The 21052-nt window shown below is 40.7% G+C and overlaps 1 protein-coding gene across 3 annotated transcripts; it reads right to left on the bottom strand.

Moving 5' to 3' along the window:
• Nucleotides 1-1522: 1522 nt before the first annotated feature.
• On the bottom strand, nt 1523-18601 carry STX11 (syntaxin 11). 3 transcript variants are annotated; one of them, XM_067294749.1, is made up of 2 exons: nt 18565-18588; nt 1523-4611 (listed from the first exon to the last, which is right to left on the bottom strand). In XM_067294749.1, the coding sequence occupies exon 2, from the start codon at nt 4604-4606 to the stop codon at nt 3740-3742; it is 867 nt and encodes a 288-aa protein (XP_067150850.1). In that variant the 5' UTR covers nt 4607-4611; nt 18565-18588; the 3' UTR covers nt 1523-3739. The 3 variants fall into 3 exon arrangements, 2 of the variants coding, with proteins under 2 accessions (XP_067150850.1, XP_067150848.1); XM_067294747.1 differs by lacking the exon at nt 18565-18588 and adding an exon at nt 8492-8522; XR_010883885.1 differs by lacking the exon at nt 1523-4611 and adding an exon at nt 8585-8617 and having other exon boundaries at nt 18565-18601.
• Nucleotides 18602-21052: the final 2451 nt, after the last annotated feature.

Raw genomic sequence — 21052 nt, 5'->3', positions numbered from 1 at the left:
CAAAAATCAAGAGAACCTATTTTGTTTTCAAAAAACTGTAAAATATAGCTCAGGCTGTGCTTTCAAAAGAGAATGTTTGTAATGTAGGTTGTCCTCCTCAGATTAGATCAGCAACAGTTTGGCTTAGCAACTCAGTTCAGCCACAGGTTTTCTGCTCTAAAATTTTAAACAGTTATCTGTGACTTAAACTAAGAGCTGTACCTTTAATTCAAGAAGTTCTCCCTAAGACACTTGCCAGCGAGATGCCCAGTCAAGTGTGTCTGTAGCCTAAGTCCTTCATGTTGGAGTAACAAAGGTTCCACTTCCATTTCTCTAAAATAATTCCTATGTTTCAAAGGAAAAGTAGTACACATACACATATCCACTTATCCGGCAGTTCAGCATTATATACCATTATGCTTTGTAATAAGGGATTTTTCGCTCTTTAAGCAATGCTCTCTTACATTTTAAGGAGCAGGGTGTGCCTGGTTGTCAGTTCTCCTTTCTCATCATCAGAAAGATCTGATGTTCTTGTTTTTTCATGAAGCTTCTGCTACTTTAAGTAGGAAAAAAAAAAAAATTAACGGCAGCCCTAAAAGCTACAGCAGCCCCTCTGATGTTGTAATGACCTCTCTCTTCAATTCAGCTGTATGATTTGTTACATCGTGGACTGGAAAAAAAATGTATACAATATGCTCCTTGCATCTCCATAGGAATAGTGTTGACTTTAAGAATGAAAAGGCTGCTTTCCTTTGCAAGCATGAAGCCATCCATTCTGCTGCTTCTTTTATTAGTATGTAAATGTATTATCGAGCTACTTTTATCATCTTCTTCCACTCATCCTGTGTGACATTATTCTTTGCAACTACAGTGTGGTCAGTTTTTTTAAAAAGTCTGTTTAACTGTGACTAGGCAAGTTCATGGACTGGTAAAACTTGAGTTCTTACACAACTCAACAGTAGAAAAAAACCCACAGTATTAAGCAATGAACACATGCTTACAATGAAGAGAATGGTTTCTTTAGTTACTAAAGTAATTTTTCAAGTATCTCTACTTTACAACGGAACTGAAAAATGGTTTTAAAGGGCTCCAAGCTGGTATTTCAATGATTCTTAGATCTAGTTTCATCCTCACAGCAACAGCCTAGAGAGATAAGGCCTCTAATTACATTTTTCCTCATGCTTCCACTCTCTCCGTGTGCCTCAAGTTGGACACAAGATTTGAATATAAGCTTCACACTTCTAATAATGAAATCATTAAGATTTCTCAGAACTGCAAGAGTAAATTTGCATTTTTTCTTGCAGTAGAGAATCATATTAGAATATATGAAACCTTTTTTCATGTTTTTTACAGGAAAAAATTATGGTAAGTCTGTCTCAATATGCAATACACTTGACTTACTGTGGCAGCAAATACTAGGAGGACATTTTCTTCAGGCACTGTCTAACTTCCTTTCACCAACTTAACAGTTTAGTCACGTAGCTTTTAAACTAAACTCACAATGTAAGAAACCCTTCAAGAATTGCTGCTTCAAGGTACAACATTGCATTTTCAGTTTTTATTATTAAATATTTTATTGCATTTGTAGACATACATATGTGCAAAAAAGAAACAAACAACAACAAAAAAAGATTTACACATCTTTATCAAAGCATTGGTGAGTGCCAAGAATATACAGACCAAATAAAATACATAGTTTATTCCTCTTTGATTTATGCCCACATTCTGACCCTCTGAGTTGTAGGATGTTTCTCTTCAAATGCACAGTTCCATTGACTTGAATGGCAGTACCCATGGAGTAAAATGACTTTGTCTTCTTGAGTAACACCACAGGAGTAGTAATGGTGCCAGCTCAAAACCCTCCTTTATCCCACTTCAGGTATGGATTTTGAGTTGTTTGAGAGGTCCTCAAGCAAGCGTAATACCGATGTCATTAGGACATCATTGAATACCAAAATATCTTCTAGTTTAGAAGATCAATGTTTCTCACTCTTCCATGTTATCACAGACAGGTGCTTCAACTAAAGAGGCTTTCACTTTCTGAAAAGTGTTCTATATCTATTTAGCTTCTATTGGTGTGAAAAGGCCTGTCTGGCAAAGAAGCATTTCCCACTAGGATATGAAAGCTTGGAAGTTGAAATTATTTCACTGTTTTGTTACATTAATATAAATAATAAGAAATGGTGGGGTTTGGTGTTTTTTTTTTTTTAACATATAAAATTAGTGTGCAAAAGACCAAAAAGGAGAAGTTTAATTGTGATTGGTGCGGGAAGATGGCTATGCACACTTCCCGATGAAAACTCCCAAATACAAAATATTTGAAATGTTTAAATATATTTATTAAAATACGTATAAATAGGATCAGAGTTAAAATAAAAGTCACTAACTTTTGAAAAAATGTCCTGCATTAATTCAAAGGATAGCAATAGATCACAGTGTATCAGGAAGCCACGCAGAAATACTATAGTTGGAAAACCTCCAGAAGTAGGACCTAAAATCACTCCCAAGAACTTATGAATACATGCTTCACTGACAATGCTCAGTGGTTTCTAGGGTTGCAAATATTTTCTATTTCCTCCTTACATTCCAAACCTACTGTAGCCAGAGCCCCCTTGGCTCTTTCTTGGAGGAAAAGAGAGATTGTTTTAAGCTTGAAAAAAAGAATTGAAATGACATTAAAATGTTGTTGTCTTTCTTCTTCAGGTATACTGAAGAAACATGTCTGTTTTCTTTTGCACATGGGAGAACAGTGAAATTCAATAATAATAAATTTAATCCTTCACATTATTTAAAATATATAAAAATATTAAATCAATGCTTATAAAAATAAAAGTCTACTGATGGGGTAATCCTTCCACTAAACTACAAACATTTATGTGCCAGCACAAAAGACTCTAAACTGTTGTATTTTTATGGGTGCTTCTACAGAAGGTCACTGCATGCATCTTTCTACTGGCTGAAGTGTTACTTGGCAGAAAAATATATTAGGAGCTTAAAGGCTTGGCAGTTTTGAAATTAAGAGTATCGGACAGTGGTTCAATTTAAAAAAGAGTCAGTGAGATGCCACAATTTTGCAGTGCTTCTAGCAAGGTTGTGGGGGTTCAAAATGCAGAAAATCAATCGCTTACACACAAACAGAGCAAAAGGTACTTATAATTTAACATGCAGTTTACTCTTGTTAAGGCCAGTGAAAAATGAAAATCAAGTTGAAACTGAAACTAGTTCTGTGTCTTCTGCTAAACTAACAGGCCCAATATTTTGTCAAATGAACAGCGCAAAATCTGCTCCAGTATTTGCATCAAGCAAGCTCCAAACTAGTTAAAATTCAAAACTTCTGATTCTATGGTGTATTGTGTCACCACAGGCAGTAAGTCTGCACCGCCTGCAGTTTCACTTTGACAAATAAGAATAAAGTTACTTCTACAGAATTTCTTATTTTCCCTGGGCCAAGCTATCAGCCCATCATTCATTCTTCTTTATTGCCTATCTGAAACAAGTATCATTGCACAGATGTCTTCTAAATACTTGCACCTCTAGTTACACTAACAGAATACATCTCAAAACAAATAGAAAATAGTTTTATCAACATTTCTAGTAGCCCATAAACAGGAGTACCTTCAGCGCATTCAAGAAAAAGGCAAACAAACAAAACACCACCACGCAATAACCCCTCACAGTTCTAGGGGTTGCCATTAAAGAAAAATTGCTGGAAAGATTTTGAAGACATTCAAGTCGGTCAGCGATAGCTTCAGCAGGATAATCACCTTCTGCAACACGATAAGCAGCAGCAGAGGATTGTTCTGAGAGGGTGTTTTCTTCTGTATTCTAAAGCTTTTTTCACTTGTTCTTTAGCTTCTCCAACATAGTCCTCAACATTTTGCATATTTAGCTCAATGATGTCAAAGGTGTCTGCCTGTTCCTCCACTAGCAGGGCCACCTGCAGAAAGAGCTCGTGAACTTCCTTGATGCGACTTTCTAACTTCACCAGTTCTTTATGACGTGTCTCTATTTCATTCAAGGCTGAGCGAGCCCCCTTAACATCCGACAGGAGATTCTCAGAGAAGACATCCCACTTGCCTTGCTCAATCATCTCCTCAATCTGTTTGCCAGAAACATCTTTGCCCATAATCTCTAGCTGCCGCTGAATCCGAATCTTGCAGTTCTCCCGTTGGTTCATCTCTGTTGCATTGTACTCAAACATGGCTTCCTGAAAGGCGTGCATGAGGTCAACATAATGGTTCTTTGCTACCCTGGCAATGACGGATGTGACACCATATTTTGTTACTGCATCTTCGCTGAAATCTCTCATTACTTGGAGTTTCCTATGGATGCCTTCTCCACGGGCCTTGATGTCTCTGGCAATACTATTAGTATCTCGTTTGATGCTACTAAGACGACGCATGGAAGTAAGGAAGCGGTTGTTTTGTTTTCTAAGCCTCTTGACATCCTCTTTTAGATGGCTATTTTCTGTCCGGATGCTCTGTATGTCTTTATGAAGAGTTGCCAAGGCATAATCAGTCTCATAGAGGAGAGTATCATGGGGTGAATTTTCATAATCCTCACTATCAGGAAACTGTTCATTATGTAACCTGGCAAATTCATGCAGCTCATTTAGCCGGTCTTTCATCCTGCCTGTAAACAGAGAAATAAGAAAAGGAGGAAAAAAGTAAATAAAACATTGGTTTACAGGGGCTGAAAGTTCACAGCTAATCCTACATGAAAGAAACCCAAAATACCATATTTTAAATTTGTTCATGGTATTTCATATAGTAATGAATCTCCGATCCAAAACTGTGGTGCTAGAGTACCCTTCTAGAAACTACAAAGCTTAGAAACTTAAAAAATGCAAGACAGAAGACAACCAATCCTGGAAACAAATCCAAAAGAGTAGTAAGACGATCTACAACCCCTAAAAACTCCAGTCTTTTACTTGGAGGAAAAAAAACCCCAAAACTTGTGAGCAAATGATAGGAAGCATTCAGTTATCAGTATGTGTAGCCAGCCCTTCATTACATCAACTACCCCAAATTACAGGTCCTTTCATTCTAAGCTTGCTTTTCCTGGAGGAAGGGTATAAGTCTCTCAGGAACAGGAATAACATTTACCAATATAGTTTGGAAATAAAAGTTTCAAGGAATGGCGTGGAAAGCAATATGAAAGTATTTTCGAAAAACAAACAAGTTAGCGTCCTCAGATACTATCATTGATCACAGTGCACTAGGCATCAAGCAAAATAACACAGTAATAGCAGCATTTTGTAAGTAAAACCAACTAACCAACCCTTCTTCATTTTTGTACCATGGAAACACCCCACTGAAGGGATAAAGTACCACAGTTGTTATAGATTAAGATCTGTTTTCTGCGTTTGCCACAGACATACTGGATTACAGATTTCACTACAACAGCAACAAAATGAGTAATCTCTACAGACCAGTTACATGGTAATGAAACATAAATCTCCTTTAAGCATGCTGTTTACTTGAAACTCTAGACTTAAAATCTTTATAGAAGGGAAATCCGAAAGCTTCAGCAAGAATCTTGTATTAAGTGTTTACAGCAAGCAGGAAGCTGAAAATTTCCCATCACAAAAGCTGTACATCCCATGACATCATTTAAATTATTAAGAAAGAGAACTAAATTAAGAAGCAACATCAAGCATGACATCCCCTAGATATCTGTATCTGGAAGATTCATTTTTGTTTTTCAAGGAATTAACTATCCTCACAAGCCTTTACAAACATGTTATCCACTGTGAATGCATCCATTCATAGGGTCTCCAGGTTAAGAAAATCCCATGTGAACATACCCAGGATAATTGACCTAGATCCAATGTGAATTAAGAATGTAAATTTATGATCTGTTTCATGGGATTGATGGATGTATTAAAGAGGTTGTGGAAGAGACAGAAAAAAGATTCCATCACAGACACAGTGTCTTGGGCTGGCATAGTTAAACAGGCTATATATTGGTCTTAGGAAGTGTCCTGATTATGATCACATTTATACTTGTGCAAAAAGTGAATTTTAACTTTAACCAACACTTTTCCAAGCAATACAAACCAAGAAAGTTCATTAATATCCTGAGAGAAGAACATTCATGTAGGAATCCATACACGTAAAATAGATCTCTTTGACTTTAAACCATAAGCCACATAGATGCAACTCAATCATACGGAGAAAGCGTTAGAAAATGAAAGGTTTTCCATCTCCTCTCTCAGCATTAATAAAAATCAAGATTTTTTTGCTTCATGCTGCAAAAACACCAAGATGAAAAATCCCCATCTAAAAAGGAAATAAAAATGTGGGAGGAGCGCTGAAGACAGGTTTACTTAACTTTAAAGCTGCACAGCGAAGTTTACCTAGAGGCACTGCTGCAAGAACATCTACCCTTCATGTATGGAATAGTTAGTGGGACATTTCTAGAATGCATGGAAGAAAAGGAACAGGCAAAGAGGCATCTAGCAATCTCAGGATTATTTAGATCTCTTCTGGTCACCAATTGTTTCTCAGATGCCTTTCACCTGAAATGTAAATGTGGTTCTGAAAACCTGGCACAGTTCCTAGTCTGACTGCATTCCTGACCCTTACTGGCTTCCTTAGAGCTTATGATCCTCCCCTGGAAATGCCATGTGTTGTGTTCAGCAGTTTATTCTTTTTATGTTTTGCATCTACATTTGGAAACAGCAACCAGTGTTTATTATGACCAAACCTTAAAATGACTATCCACAGCAGCAAAATGCCATTCATGTAGAACTAAATCATTTCAAAGCAGTGTGTGTGCAGGCCTATGTTACCTCAGTTCTTACAATTCCTAATAAATTTCATCAGATTCTCTAAAAAAAATCTCCATGGAGAGCAGTCTGACAACTGGCTCATCAATAATCATGTTTTATTTTTGTGCCTGAAAAAAGTGGTGCACCACTTCTCTGGAAAAATGTGTGAAGAATGTTTAGATCTAAGAGGTACTGTACTGCATCTTGTTGTTCCAAACTTCAGGGAATATAGGCATCTAAAACTTCCAATAATTTTAATCCAGAGATGCTCTCGAGTATGTATGAAACTTATATGGAGAATCTGGTACAAACATAATAAATCATTTTTGTTTGTTCAATATTTAAGCAAGAGCTCTAGGACAAGAGTGGGGAAAGTTTACATTTAAATAGAAAACCACACTGAGTGAGAACTCCTGCACAATAACCTCAATTTTGTAGGAAAAAATCTATACTTCCTTTCCCCCACCCCCAGAAGAGTAACCTTGTGATTTGTCTTCCTCATCCACAACTATTTTAAGGTGTTAGATAAAATAAAGATAAGCAGATATAGAGAAGTAAATGCATAGTAAATCACAGAATGAAAATACCATTGCTGTAGTAAGTTAATGTGTATACTAATTCTATAACATCCCTGTAAAAATACCTCTAACATTTTTTTTAATGCAGCATGAAGATTAAAAGGTCAAGTGTTAAAAGAAAAGTAAGGAGCAGTCAAGTGTAGTCTCAGATTGCACTGTGATGTTGTGTACAAACAGGAAGATGATGCAATTAAACACTGGCCTATGTACTATCACTTCCACTGAGTCTCTGCCTATGGTCTGTATGTGCTGAATAAAAGTTGTGCAACGTAAAATTTAATATTCATCATTCAGTTTATGGCCAGATATCTCATTCACTATGTTACTACTGTTCATTTGTTCAGGGCTTTCTCCAATGATATCCTTGGAATGCTTCATAAACTCTGAATAATCTTTTGGAGAAAGGCAGTGCTAACAGCCCATTTTACAAACAGGGATTTCAGGAAAGAATGATTGAGGATAAAACTATTACTCTTGATGAGTTATGATGACAACTTAAGACACCTGCAGCATAGTTCTTTGTATTTCTTAAGTTCAGAAGTCAGCTCCCTCTGACTTCAGTCACTGCTGCAAGCCTCAGGCACTTTGCTGAGTAAGATCCCAAAGTAAGAAGCTGGACATGAACAAATGAACACGTGAATCTAGCAACTTGTGACAAGTTCGGCTCCAATCATGCATACAGCATCGCTCAGGAACTCTGTGATCCAATAGGATCCAATTCTAAATATGCACAATGGGATGAATTTAAAGTTGCACTGACAATCTTCAGCCTGGGATTTCCCAGCTTCTGAATGCTTAGCTCTAAAAGCCTACATTTTTTGAATACACATACCAAAAATTACATTCAAGGTGATTAGGGTCTTTTAACTCTGCATTGAGGACCTGTAGCAGTCAGGGTAATGGCTCCACAGGTAAAGTGACCACACTTCTGTCTTAACAAATGGATGCTCTCTCTTCAAGTCTGACTTCAGAGCCCTGCACAATCAGTGACTTTTTTATAAGCCACCTCTTCCATTCTTCCTGAGTCTGTCCCTTTCTATTTCTAAAGTGCATCCCCAAGCCTGCTTCCCACCTTATCCTTACCTTTTCAAGTAAGATGCTCTTTCTTATCTACATACAGTGCCTGGACAGAATGGAGAACAGGAAGAGAATGTCTTTCTACCTGTATTTCAGCACTGTATCAGGCCACAAAGCACAAATTGCAGAGGAGACCTATTCAGCTTCATGCTAGAGCATGTTCAGTTGTTCTGTAGGTTGGCATTTGCAATATTTGGCCAGAGCACGGGACCTGTGAGGGAACAGAACATGTTTAGAGTTCAACCTTCTGACAACACCTTTTGCTCAAGGAACACGTTAAACTTACGCTGGGCATTTGCAAACTGCAGCTTTTAGAAACTTAGAATTTGGCAAAATTTTGCTAAATTTTCATATAGAAAAAAACAGGCTCAAATGCAATACCAGTACAGCAATCTTCCCCCATTTCAAATTCCTGTTTCAAGCAAAGGGGAACTATATCTTCCCAAGAAAGGATAAGGACTTCTGGGCATTCCCAGTGTCTGCGACAAAATCGATAATATATACCAAAACAAATGAACAAACAGCAATGGAAAAGCAGGGGCAACCAGGCAGCTGAAAAAAATCAGCTTAACTGATCAGTATTTAGAAAAGTTGATCTCCTTTATTAGATGTTATCAGTCAGGCAAGTTTAATTACATTTATTTACATGTTGATAGTGCTGCTTGTAATTAAAACAGCAACATTAATACATAAGACATCACTATTTGCTAGGAATAGGCTCAGCACTCATTCTTTAAAATCAGTGGCAATGCCCTTCCTAATATAGGGCCCCATGCAGCTGGGGTCCACTGACTGGAAAACAACCTGGTAGGAAAGGACCTGGGGCTGCTGCTGGTGGACACCAAGTTGAACATAAGCCAGCAATGCGCCCTTGCAGCAAAGAAGGCCAACAGCATCCTGGGCTGCATTAGCAAAAGCGTAGCCAGCGGGTCGAGAGAAGTAATTCCCTCCCTTCTCCTTGACACTTGAGAGACCGCATCTGGAGTGTGGTGTCCACTCTGGGGCTCCCCAGTGCAGGAGAGACATGGACACACTAGAGTGCATCCAGTGAAGGCCACCAGACTGGTCAGGGGGTTGGAGCACCTGCAATGTGGGGAAAGTCTGAGAGTTGGCATTGTTCAGCCTGGAAAACAGAAAGCTCAAGGGAGATCTTATTGCTGTCTGCAACTACTTAATGTGAGGGTATAGACTCTTCTTGGAGGTGCACAGTGACAGCATGAGAGGCAATGGACCCAAGCAGGAACAAGAAAAATTCTGACCAAATAATTGGGGAAAACAAACAAACAAAAACACCTTTTATAAACACTGGAACAGAGGCCCAGAGAAGCTGTGAAATCTGCATCTTTGGACATAGTCAAAACTCAACTGCACATAGCCCTCAGTAACCTGATCTAACAGGATGTGCTTTGAAGGGGCGTTGTTGGACCAGGTGATTTCCAGAGGTCCCTTCCAGTCTAAGTTATTCTATGATTCCGTGATTCAGCCTTAGGTTAAAAGTTTGGTGATTGGAATGTAAGAGCTAAACATATTCAACTGCTTGCACAGGGTTATTTAAGATGTATCTCCCACATTACAATTTCAGGGCACCAACTACTCTGTATTCTGGAATAACAGCCTGGAGAGTATAAATACCTTAATTCTGAGATTGTGTGTTTTAATAGGCTAGCTGTCAGTTTGATTTACTTCTAAAATACTGTAGATATTCGAACTGGAACATGTACTTCTGTGTTTGTGTTTTTTAGCCACATAAATCTGTCCTTGTAAAAATCAAGTGCCTTATGCAATTCATCATTGTGTATACACACACACACACACACAGAGAGAGAAAATACAGGCTAGGTTATGACTGCAAGGATTACAACTTCGAAGCCAGCTACCGACCAAGTATAGTCAGCTGAGGACATGTTCAGTATTCATCTCTTCATGTTAGCATGCTACTTCTTGGTATTAATCACCACTATGAATAGCTTTCCTATGATGCATGAGAAGGATGCAGACAATCCTGTTGCAGTAATACTGCAGCCATACAGAACTCTATGAAACATCTGACTTTAGACAGAAAAGGAGCTCCATTTTGAAAGTCAAAAACTTCAAATACACATAAAAACCCTTTCCAATAGCCTCACATACAAAGAGGAGTCCTGAACTCCTGTAATATAAAACGCCTGACAAAATAAGCCATTTGCAGTAATAGAATTTAGCAGTAAGGACACGTTATGCATACTACTGCAAGCGTTTATTTCCACTATGCTAATGTTTTGCATCCTGTTATCTGAGTAGAAATAACTTATTTCTACAGAAACAAGCTAGTTGCACACCTACATTTGTTTCAGCACTAACATCTGTATATCCATATCACTGAGTTTGGGGACAAAGGGTGAAATAACCCAGGATTTTCAGCATAGCATCCAGATTTATATCACAAGCAGCAGGGAAGGAAGCCAGTGTATGTTTCTTCTTACAGCCTTCATATAAGGCAGTTGCTAGTTAATACCAACTTGTGGATTAAGTCTAGGCAGTAATCTTTTCATTGATTCATACTCCTTGAGTAAGACCTTACAAGATGAAACTTACTTCAGTTGAAATAGCCTATTTGAGGAACAAAGGATATTTCAAAACCAGTCATTTGTAACTCATTTCTTTCACCTGCACTTCCCTTCTCCCTCCAAAGGTAAAAGGCAATACTTGCTCCACTGTGAACCCACATGGATCACCTGGGCTAATATCCTGTCGCTGAGTGACAGGTGCTATTGGTTGCATAACACATGACAGATGTGACACTGAACAGAGAGGAAATAACCTGCTCAGAGGCAGAGTTACATCACAGCCAACTGTGTATCAGCACATTCCAGTAGCTTCCCAAACTGTTTATGGACCACGCAGTACTGATGGGCATTAACTCAGATGGATTGGCCGAGCCTAGCACGCTCAGCTACAAGGCAAATAATCTGCTGCCGCTGAACAAAAGTTTGAATCATTTATAGGAAAAAAAGAAGTGTTAAATACAACTGAAGCCTTTCATTTAAGGGATGGAGTCTCAGATTTACTTGTTATTTTCTAGCATCCTTCTGTTTTGGAAACAACTGTTTTTTTGCAGATTGAATCATTTTGCCTGGTATCTATTTTCCAATAATAGATCAGACGATATTAACTTGGAGAACTGACTATTGTTTGCAATAGGTTTTCCTCTTGACAAAGGAGCTTCTAATTGACTCTTAGAGCAGAATGATCATAATCTTTTCAGACAACTTTTCCCCCTTCATCACTGGTGTAACTGTAGGCTTGAATCCCTCAAATCGCTTCTCTCTTTCTTGCTTCTCATCTACGAGAGCTTTAGGCAACACTAAAAGTCATAATCTAGTGATTAGGACACTGTGCCTTCTGCAGCTGTTTTACGATCACATCTGCATATTCTGCTCTAATATTAACCACTGTGACAGAGATCAGCATGTCCAAATCTTTTTCTAGCCTCACGGAAGGGAAGCTATCATTTGCTCTAGAGTTTCCTGTATTTGGCAATGTTTAAAAATATGCAAAATGTATTCAGGAGTGAAAAGATATCTGTTAACACTGAAGCACCAGTTAGAAAGCTACAGAAATCTAGCAAGAAGTGACATGTATCTGAAGAACATTAGACATTACCCTCTTCATATTGTAGTCAAAGCCTGTTTACAGCAGAATACCTCTTTTATACTTTCAATCACACTAGTGGAAAGCATACACAATTGCAAATGTCTCAGGGCAGTTTCTTTCAAAAGCTTACATGAATTGTCAGCTTCTCTCTTCTCTTCTTCAAGAGCGTGATTCTATTTATTTTTTTTCTTACAGTGCAGCCTTTAAAAGGCCATACACATAATTATTCTCTGTCATGACACATAATTATTCTCTGTCATGTATTTTAGTCCCTCAGCTCAGCTAGGATCCCAACTACATGCTTTTTGTACCAGAACAAGTTTTTTATTACAAGCTGATATATTCTTTCCTACAAAGAAGGCTAGTTAAAAATGCCTAGGGGGAAAAAAAATAACATTCTAATAGTTTGTTGCCTCTAACTCAATGTAATGAGGCAATAATTGCTTGAATATTGACTGCTTTTGTGATTCCTTTTTTGACTTGTCCATGTTTAACAGTGTTGGATCTCTTCAATACAAAGAACCCTAAATTGCTGCACCACAGCGTATTATATATTCCAGAATCTAGTATGCATCTCATAATTTCCAGACTTATTGCAGAAGATTACCTATCTTGGTATTTTCCATAGACTGGTTATCAGGTTTTCCACACACCTTTAACAAAACTAGAAGAAGCTGCTGGCATACATTAAATGCACACACGAAAGCCATTTCATTTTCCACATATTCATGAAGAGTCAGGCAAAAAACCTGAAGTTTAAGCTTCTTGTTACTACACAGTAGCACATACTAAGTAGATGCTACTCTTGCCTTGGAGAGGACAGTTTCCTGTATATAGGTTGGCTGCTAGTATTTACTGAGCTGTTTAGATTTCCTTTGGCGAGCTGTGGATCACCACTGCGAGTTTTCAGTGCTGGACAGGCAGTAAGATGACTTCTCGGTATCTTCTCTTGCATTTTTCTCATAAATCATACTGATGAGAAATTGCAACTATATTTGTTTCTGTTTGGTTTGTGGAGGCCAGTACCAGGGCAGTAGCCAGAAAGCTTTCTCCATCTTCACTGCACAGCCCATTAAAAAGTGTTAATCTTCACACATATCATTTGAACCCCTTCCTGAAATTGCTAACTCTCTTGAACAGTGATCATGTTTTTCTATTGAAGTATAAGTTAAGGACAGGAAAGTCTAATGCATATCCCAAATTTACCTACTTCATTTTACAAAGGGTACTAGACACAGAATAGAGTTAGCAACTTTAAGTTTTGAAAACCTGCTAAGTAAGTGGGATCGCTGAGACCTGCAAGCTCATTCTGATCAATTTTAATGTGCGCAGGTTTTTAAAAACAGAATGGTATTATAAAGAATAGATGAACATGTTTGTGATTGTATTTTACCAGAGGGGAAGAAAAAATTCCACCATAGTTCTCCATTCAGTACTCTGATATCTTATTTAGTGTATTGTAGGTTAACAGTATATCCTTTCTTCCTGCTTCCTGTGATAGGCAAAATTAAAGTCTTCAGGTGAAATTGGCCTTGCTAGAGACAAGGGGAGTATGTACTGTACCTCATCAGGCACATTATAGGGTTGCAAATAGTAACACAGAAACATAAGACTAGCATAAACAATGAGACAGCCATCCATGCATTTCTTGGCAATTACTACAGTTCAGTATCATTATGAGTCATTATGCGAGGAAACCAGACTATGCACTCACATGTAGTGCTGTTACTATAGTGCTTTGAGTATATACATTATCTAATTAATCACCTCAGCTTCCCTGAAACAGATTGGCTCAACTGAATAGCTATGTACATACCACATTTGTATAACTACTATTGCTACTACACAATGGTATTTGTAAATGATTAAGACATTGTATTGGCATCTGAGTAGAAAAATGAGGTTGCATGTGATCATCAGTCAGAAGCAACATGTTCTACAGACATTTTAAATTAGCACAACAGCATTTACTTCTGTAAATATACATATATGTACAGCTTACAATATAGTGTTACAATCTGAGATCTAGTACTCTACTTGGAAAAAGAAAAAAAACCTTTGAGATTAAAAAAGGGTTATTTTAATTGGTATTTAGTCAGGTGTATCAGTACACTTGAGGCCCAGTTCTAGGTTCTACTGCAAAATCTACACAACTGTAACAGGACCAAGACTCTTTCAGTCAGGAGATAATCCCCACAGCCACACATGCCTACCCACATCCTCAGCCCAGGGACATGCCAGGCACTAGAAGATTTTAGACAATTACTCTACATTACTTGGCAGCCCATTGGTGTTTACAGGCCTGTTCAAAGTACCAGTGAAGTTGAGACAAAGTACAAATGTAATTACAGATATGCTCTCCTTCTTTGCAGAGAAGGACCTGGGAGTGCTGGTGGACACCAAGTTAAGCATGAGGCAGCAATGTGCCCTTGTGGCCAAGAAGGCCAATGGTATCCTGGGGTGCATCAGAAAGAGTGTTGCCAGCAGGTCGAGGGAGGTGATTCTCCCCCTCTACTCAGCCCTGGTGAGGCCCCATCTGGAGTACTGCGTCCAGTTCTGGGCTCCCCAGTACAAGAGGGATGTGGCACTACTGGAGCAAGTCCAGCGAAGGGCCACAAAGATGATTAGGGGACTGGAGCATCTCTCTTATGAGGAAAGGCTGAGAGAGCTGGGCCTGTTTAGCCTGGAGAAGAGAAGGCTGAGAGGAGATCTTATCAACGTGTACAAGTATCTGAAGGGAGGGTGTCGAGAGGATGGGACCAGACTCTTTTCAGTGGTGCCCAGCGACAGGACGCGAGGCAACGGGCACAAACTGAAACACAGACACTTCCATCTGAACATGAGGAAAAACTTCTTCACTGTGAGGGTGACAGAGCACTGGAACAGGTTGCCCAGAGAGGTTGTGGAGTCTCCTTCTCTGGAGATATTCAAAATGCGCCTGGATGCAATCCTGTGCAATGTGCTCTAGGTGACCCTGCTTGGGCAGGGGGGTTGGACTAGATGATCTCCAGAGGTCCCTTCCAACCTCAACCATTCTGTGATTCTGTGGTACTTGGAGATTCTTTTCCTGACTGGGCATATACAAAGCTCAAGCAGGCTTTATTCTTGTTTTCAGGAGAGAAGTGATTTGTTACTAACACGAATATGGCACAAATGAAATACAGCAGAAAAAACTGAAGCATTCAGTGCTTTCTTGGCTTTAGTCAACATGCATTTGTCAAGAATAATCTCACATCAAACCAATTCAACTTTTTTCCCTGACAGGCTGACTGGCACAGTAGATAAGGCAAAAGCTGCATACATGATAAGCCTTACTGAAGTAAAGATATGTGATATCATTCCCTCTGTGATAAACTACAGAAATATGGTCTAGACCAAAAGTGGCAAACACTTTGTTTGGTAGGCTAGATGAGATGCTTGACACAATCAGCAAAAGCTATCAAAATAGATATAAAAAATGAACCACAGTAATAGTTTCATATACCGTTCCCCAAAGAAGTGGCTCCCATGAGCCAGCTCTAGTCAGGAGCAGCATAGCCACTCTTCAGTAATGCTGTTTCTGATCAGAGATGGCTCACATGAAGGCCAAGTCTCAGGGAGCAGCCCAACATGCAAGTGTAACCAGGAATAGCTTCTTTGCAAAACTGCATAAAAGTGTAATCCTGCATTTGGTGCTGAGATGAGTTTGTTGGACTAAATTAACACTACCTCAGCAATTTCTACACTGTGTTTTGTCATCCCTGCACTACAGGGATGACCAAAGAGTCAAAGAAAGCTGATGGGCCAGATAAAAGATAATGGAGGGGCTATCTAATCAAGCACTTTCATATTTGACACGCCAGTTATTTTCTAACCATCATAACTGTTTTTGAATATGCCAACATTATGATGATTTTCTGTCAAACTAGGAGGCTATCCATATTTTTTATTAGCAACTTGTATGATGGAACCAAGTATGAACCTATATAGTCTGCAGACAACACTGAACTGGAAACGGACACAAACAAGCATTTGGTGACAGACGGAGGAGAAATAATTAGAATTTAGATGATATTGGCAAATAAGAAAAGTGGTTACAAAAATGAAAGGAAATTCAGTAGAGAGACAAGCCTGGTATGGCATATTTAGAAGATATTATTTGCACAGATAGAAAATAGGGAATACCTAGTTTGGCAGCAGGAAAGCATCAGTGGAGTTATGCCAGACTGCAAACTAAAAAAAAAGTTCACAATACCATGCTGTTGTTAAAAAAAAAAAAAATCACATTCTGAGCTGATGTGCCTTATATTACAGACTACAAGGAAAGTACGGATTCTGCGGTGCTTGGCATAGGCAAGGCCTCAACTGGAAGACTACATCCAGCACTAGTTACCAAACTAAGAATGCTGCAGAATACTGGAGAGTGTCTACAAATGATTTCATGTAGACAACCAGGCAGAGAGAAACACTACTCCAATATATAAAACAAGTTTATAAGAAGAGAAATGATCAGTTTGTTCCCGTGTCCCTGTTCCCATCAGAAACACAAAGTAATCCATTTGATTCACTCATGAGATTTAGCAGGAAACACTTTCTTACTGGGAGAGGAGCTGAAAATTGGACCAGTTCTCCATGGGAACATTGTGGTACTCTCTTCTTTAGAGAATAAAGACAGGCTAAAAAAACCTCTTTCAGGTCTGGTTTACAAGCACTGCTACGATGCACCAGAATGGATGAGGTAATGTCTTAAAATCTCTTTGTAACCCTATGTTTGCATCATTTTTTGCTTGTTAAACTCCTCCTCACTCCCTAACTCATTGTGTATCTAGCACAGTGTAAGTACATGCCTATGCTAGGGAAGAACTCTGGTAATTTATTTTACCCAGTAGATTCTCTTCGCTCCCTATTTTTGCACCAGTGGCAACTAGCATTTCTCCTTTTAGAGTAGATCTTGGTTACTGTTATATTATCATTGCATTTTGTCTCACAAATGGTCCCCTCTCACTTTCCAAAAACAGTATAGGGCAAAACAGAAAACTATTTCAAAAAATTTTTAAATGTGTTAGATATGGAACCTAGCCCCACAACACCAGAAATCTCCAAGGCTATGTAATATAATATGCAACTTGTTATGTTTAGTTGCAGTGCCCAGAAGTTACTGTTATCACACTATCCCCCTTCTAACATATCAAGAAATCTTCGGAAAGTGCTTGTTTTCTTGATAAGGATCTCTTACAACAACGGAGGTTAACTTGCAGTTTTAGTCTCAGCCAAAAAGCAGATGTATTTGCCATATGACTTAATGTGCAATTTCAGTTTCAGAGCAGTGGTCATACAGTGTAGTTAGTGCAAAAAACAGGGGTGAGAAAATGGTGTCACATGTGGGGATGGGGGGCATCTAAGCCATTCTTTCTTAGGGGTCTAATTTCAGTCTGTTCTTCTGAATGAAGAAAAACTATGTTCATCTTGTAGTCATACCACTTCCATATAAAACTATTTAAATAGCAAGTAACACTATTATTAGGAAAACAGTATCTTTTAAGTTGTGCTCTCACCTTAAAGAGCCACATATTCCCATTTTGATCCCTTAAAAAAGCTTAAAAAATGGTTCCAAAAATACAGTCTAAAGAACAGGAACAAGGACTTTGAATGTCCATTTTAGGCCAATGCTGTTATTGTAGTCATTTCCTTTCCTGGTATCACACAGTTGCATGCAGTTATCTCAGGCATACACGAGTACTAATTCTCCTTCACAGGAAAGGAAATTAGTATCAATTAATAGGAAACAATCAAAGAATGCTAACTTTTGCAGTCACTCACAGATCTGGCCATTCTGGTGCCCAAGAAAGGAGTAAAAGCTATTATACTTTGTGTATAAAACCAGCTATCTACAAAGTCCGCTCTGGAGCTAATCATAATGACATATGAGAACTATGAAGGAAGTGTGACTTTTTAAGTCAGACCATCAAGGCAGCTGGAAATTCAGGCAACCGTTTGGCCTGGATGAAGAGACCAATTCGGAAACATCTCCTCAGGGCTCGGCATTACAAACGCCTTTGTTTTTTCCTCATCCTCCTACAGCATGAAAAACCCACAGCAATCCCTTTTCCCCTCTTGGAGAGACTACAGCTATAACACAATAGTTAAAGCTGCGGGGCTTCAGACAGCAACGGCGCTCCCCTACGACTTCCCCTCAGCGACGGCCGAAAGGCAGTACTGAAACGGGGCAGTTTCGCTTACTCTTACGCAAAACCGTATTGCAAAGCGCTCCGAAAGCCCCACGTTTCCTCCCCGCTTGCCGGCTAGGCTGGACGCGAGGGACCGCACCAGCACCGGCTCTCTCCCCGACGGCACAGGGATGTGGCTGACCTCCGCCCCGACGGGGCTCGGGGGTGCGGAAAGGGCTCCGGTGCCGGGAGCCGACGGCATCTCCCCGCTGCCGACGGAGACGTGCCCGTCGGGGGAAGGAGCTCAGCCGCAACCCGCTCCCCGCCCCCGAGGAAGGCGCCGTCTCCCCCGCAACCCCCATCCCCCGGCAGGACTCACCGCCCGGGCAGGACGGCACAGGACGGCTCGGCTCGACTCGGCTTGACTTGGCCCGGCCCGGCCCGCGCTGCTCCCAAAGGTGCCGGTGCCGCCGGAGCGCCCGCGCCGTCGGGGCAGCGCTAGTCCCCGCGGGGCGCCCCGCCCCCGCGGCTCGCCTCGCCCGCCCATTGGCTGCGGCGGCGGGGCGATTTGCATAGCGGCGGCCCGGCCCGGCCCGCCCCCCGCGGGCTGTCCATCACGGCCGTCGAGGGGCGGGCGGCCGCGGAGCGGCGCTGCCCTCCTGCCCCTTGCTCCTCCTCCTCCTCCTCCTCCTCCTCCTCGTGCTCCGGCCCCTCGGGGCGGCGCTCGGCGCACACCGCTTCCCAGCAGGCGGGAAGCCTGCCCCGTCGGTGCTCGGAAGCGTGGGTGGGCCGAGGTTGCCCTTGTGCGCAGCCCTCACATGGACCGAGCCTGCCCTTTCCTGCCCCCACGGGCCGCGATGGAGAGCAGCCCAAGCCAGCGAGGCGTCCTGGGGCCTGTGGGGCAAGCGGGGCGGTGCAGCTGGGAAGGGGCGGCCTCCCATACCCCCCAGCCACCCCAGCCGTGGTGGGAGCTGCTCGGTAACCCGTGCACTTTGGCCGCCATCATAACGCAGGGCACGGCACAGGGCCGCACGCACTCACTCCAGCTAATAAGCAGGTTCCCGTCGCAGCGTTTGGCCTCCAGCGGAGCCCTGCCCTGACACACGCTGCCCGCATGTAACCTGCTCAGCTTTTCTCCTGTCTGCCTGCGCAGCCCCAGTGCTGTCCTCCAGGCAGTGCTGCTCGCTCTATCGGTCCTCAGCCTGCGTGCCTCGTCGTGCTCTGTGCCACCCCAGCGCACTGGCCGCCTCCACGCTGACCCTCCCCTTGTGAGGATGGTCTCCCCGCTGCTGTTGGGTCCCACTGGCTTCGGCATGTGCATGCTGAAATACAACCTCAAAGAAGCATCTGGGAATGTAAATCAAACAAATTACTTCTCTGTTCACTGTGTGAAATGGAAGATGTGCTCTTTGCACAATGCTTCGAAGAGCAGGGGTCATATCTGGCCCATTCTGGGGCAGTGATTTGATCTCTGATAACTTTGGCCTTTCCTGAAAGAAAATTTCCCCAGTATTCTAGTACAAAAACACTTGTTAAGCCACAAAGCTATTAAAACTAGCTACCAAAGTTGTTTAAATCTTTTTGTGAAATGAAGCTTTTGCTTTTCTTTAACATTTGTAAAACACATTTATTTATGTGTATTTTTTTCTCCCATTCACCACAAAAGTTAGAGATAATTTAAATCTGGAAAAGTTAAAAGAAAGAAGTTAGTTAGGTTTTTATTGCTGCCAAACAGTAACTGAATAGTATCTGTGCTTTCCAGGACCATTCTCATTTTTTATAGGGCTCCAAAATTTCTCTTTAATAGTATCAATCCAATCCTGGGCATGACAAGAGAAAATTTATTCAGGATGGAGACTGTTGCAAAGAGGTACAAAGCCTCCTTCCTCCTTATCTTCTGTTGCTGCTGTTGTTTCAGGAAAAAAACTTTAGTAGTAGGTGAAGATTTGAGGTTTTATGGTTAATGATCGGTTAAAAAATATATCTGACACAGTGGCTCTTTCTTCCTAAAGAAAAGGGAAAAAAACTCAAAACCATAGTTGAAGTTACCCATTTCTCCATTTGTAAAACAGTCACTCATTTTTCACTTGTAATCCACAAGTACATATTTTTAAAAAATATACATTTCCAACACACAACTTCCTCTGGCAAAGGAATCCTGAGAAAGGACTCACAGGCAGGACAAGAGGGGAAAACTGGTGAGAGAAAATGCACAGGATGCACAGCAAAGTGCTTTTCTACCACCATGAGGAAATAGGAAGAAGGAGAAGAGGAGGTTGCAGACAGTCCTAGGAAAAGGTGTCAGAGGTAACACACCTCTGAGGGGAAGAACGAGTCAGACTGAAGACAGGTGGCTACAAAGAATGACTCTGCTCATTCACCCTCAGATTAATTTTCAAGGAGCTGGCAGCAGCACCTATTTGTTGAACCTGCTTTCTCTATTCTACTACAATACCATGTTTTCACTGTCTATAACTTTGCCAGAAAAAAAAAAGAAAATAAAAGTGCCAGCTGTGCCTTGTGTTGTTTCTTTGCATGTTTTGGGACAGATTTCAGCAAAGCATTCCAGGCATTTCTGGGAATACAGCAGGGAAAAAGTACATTCTTTACCTGTCAAAAACAAACAAAACTGTGGTGCCCTTCCAGACAGTTCCAACTACTATTCACTTCGGAATGGGGCGAATTTCAAGGCTTGGAGAACAGCCTTTAAGGCAGGCCATTCCTACAAAAATCCAACCAAATTAGGAGGCTTTGAACCAATATAACGATATCCGCTTATCAGCAGAGGTTCATTTTTACAGCTCAAAGTGGCTATACTCTTATGCAGCTAAGCTGAATCTGAGTCTTACCTTTTTGTTTTATATATA

Source organism: Apteryx mantelli, chromosome 3 (genome assembly GCF_036417845.1).
Source record: "Apteryx mantelli isolate bAptMan1 chromosome 3, bAptMan1.hap1, whole genome shotgun sequence".
Taxonomy (NCBI): domain Eukaryota; kingdom Metazoa; phylum Chordata; class Aves; order Apterygiformes; family Apterygidae; genus Apteryx; species Apteryx mantelli.
The sequence above is the reverse complement of the archived record's forward strand: the minus strand, read 5'-3'. Positions and strand labels throughout refer to the sequence as shown.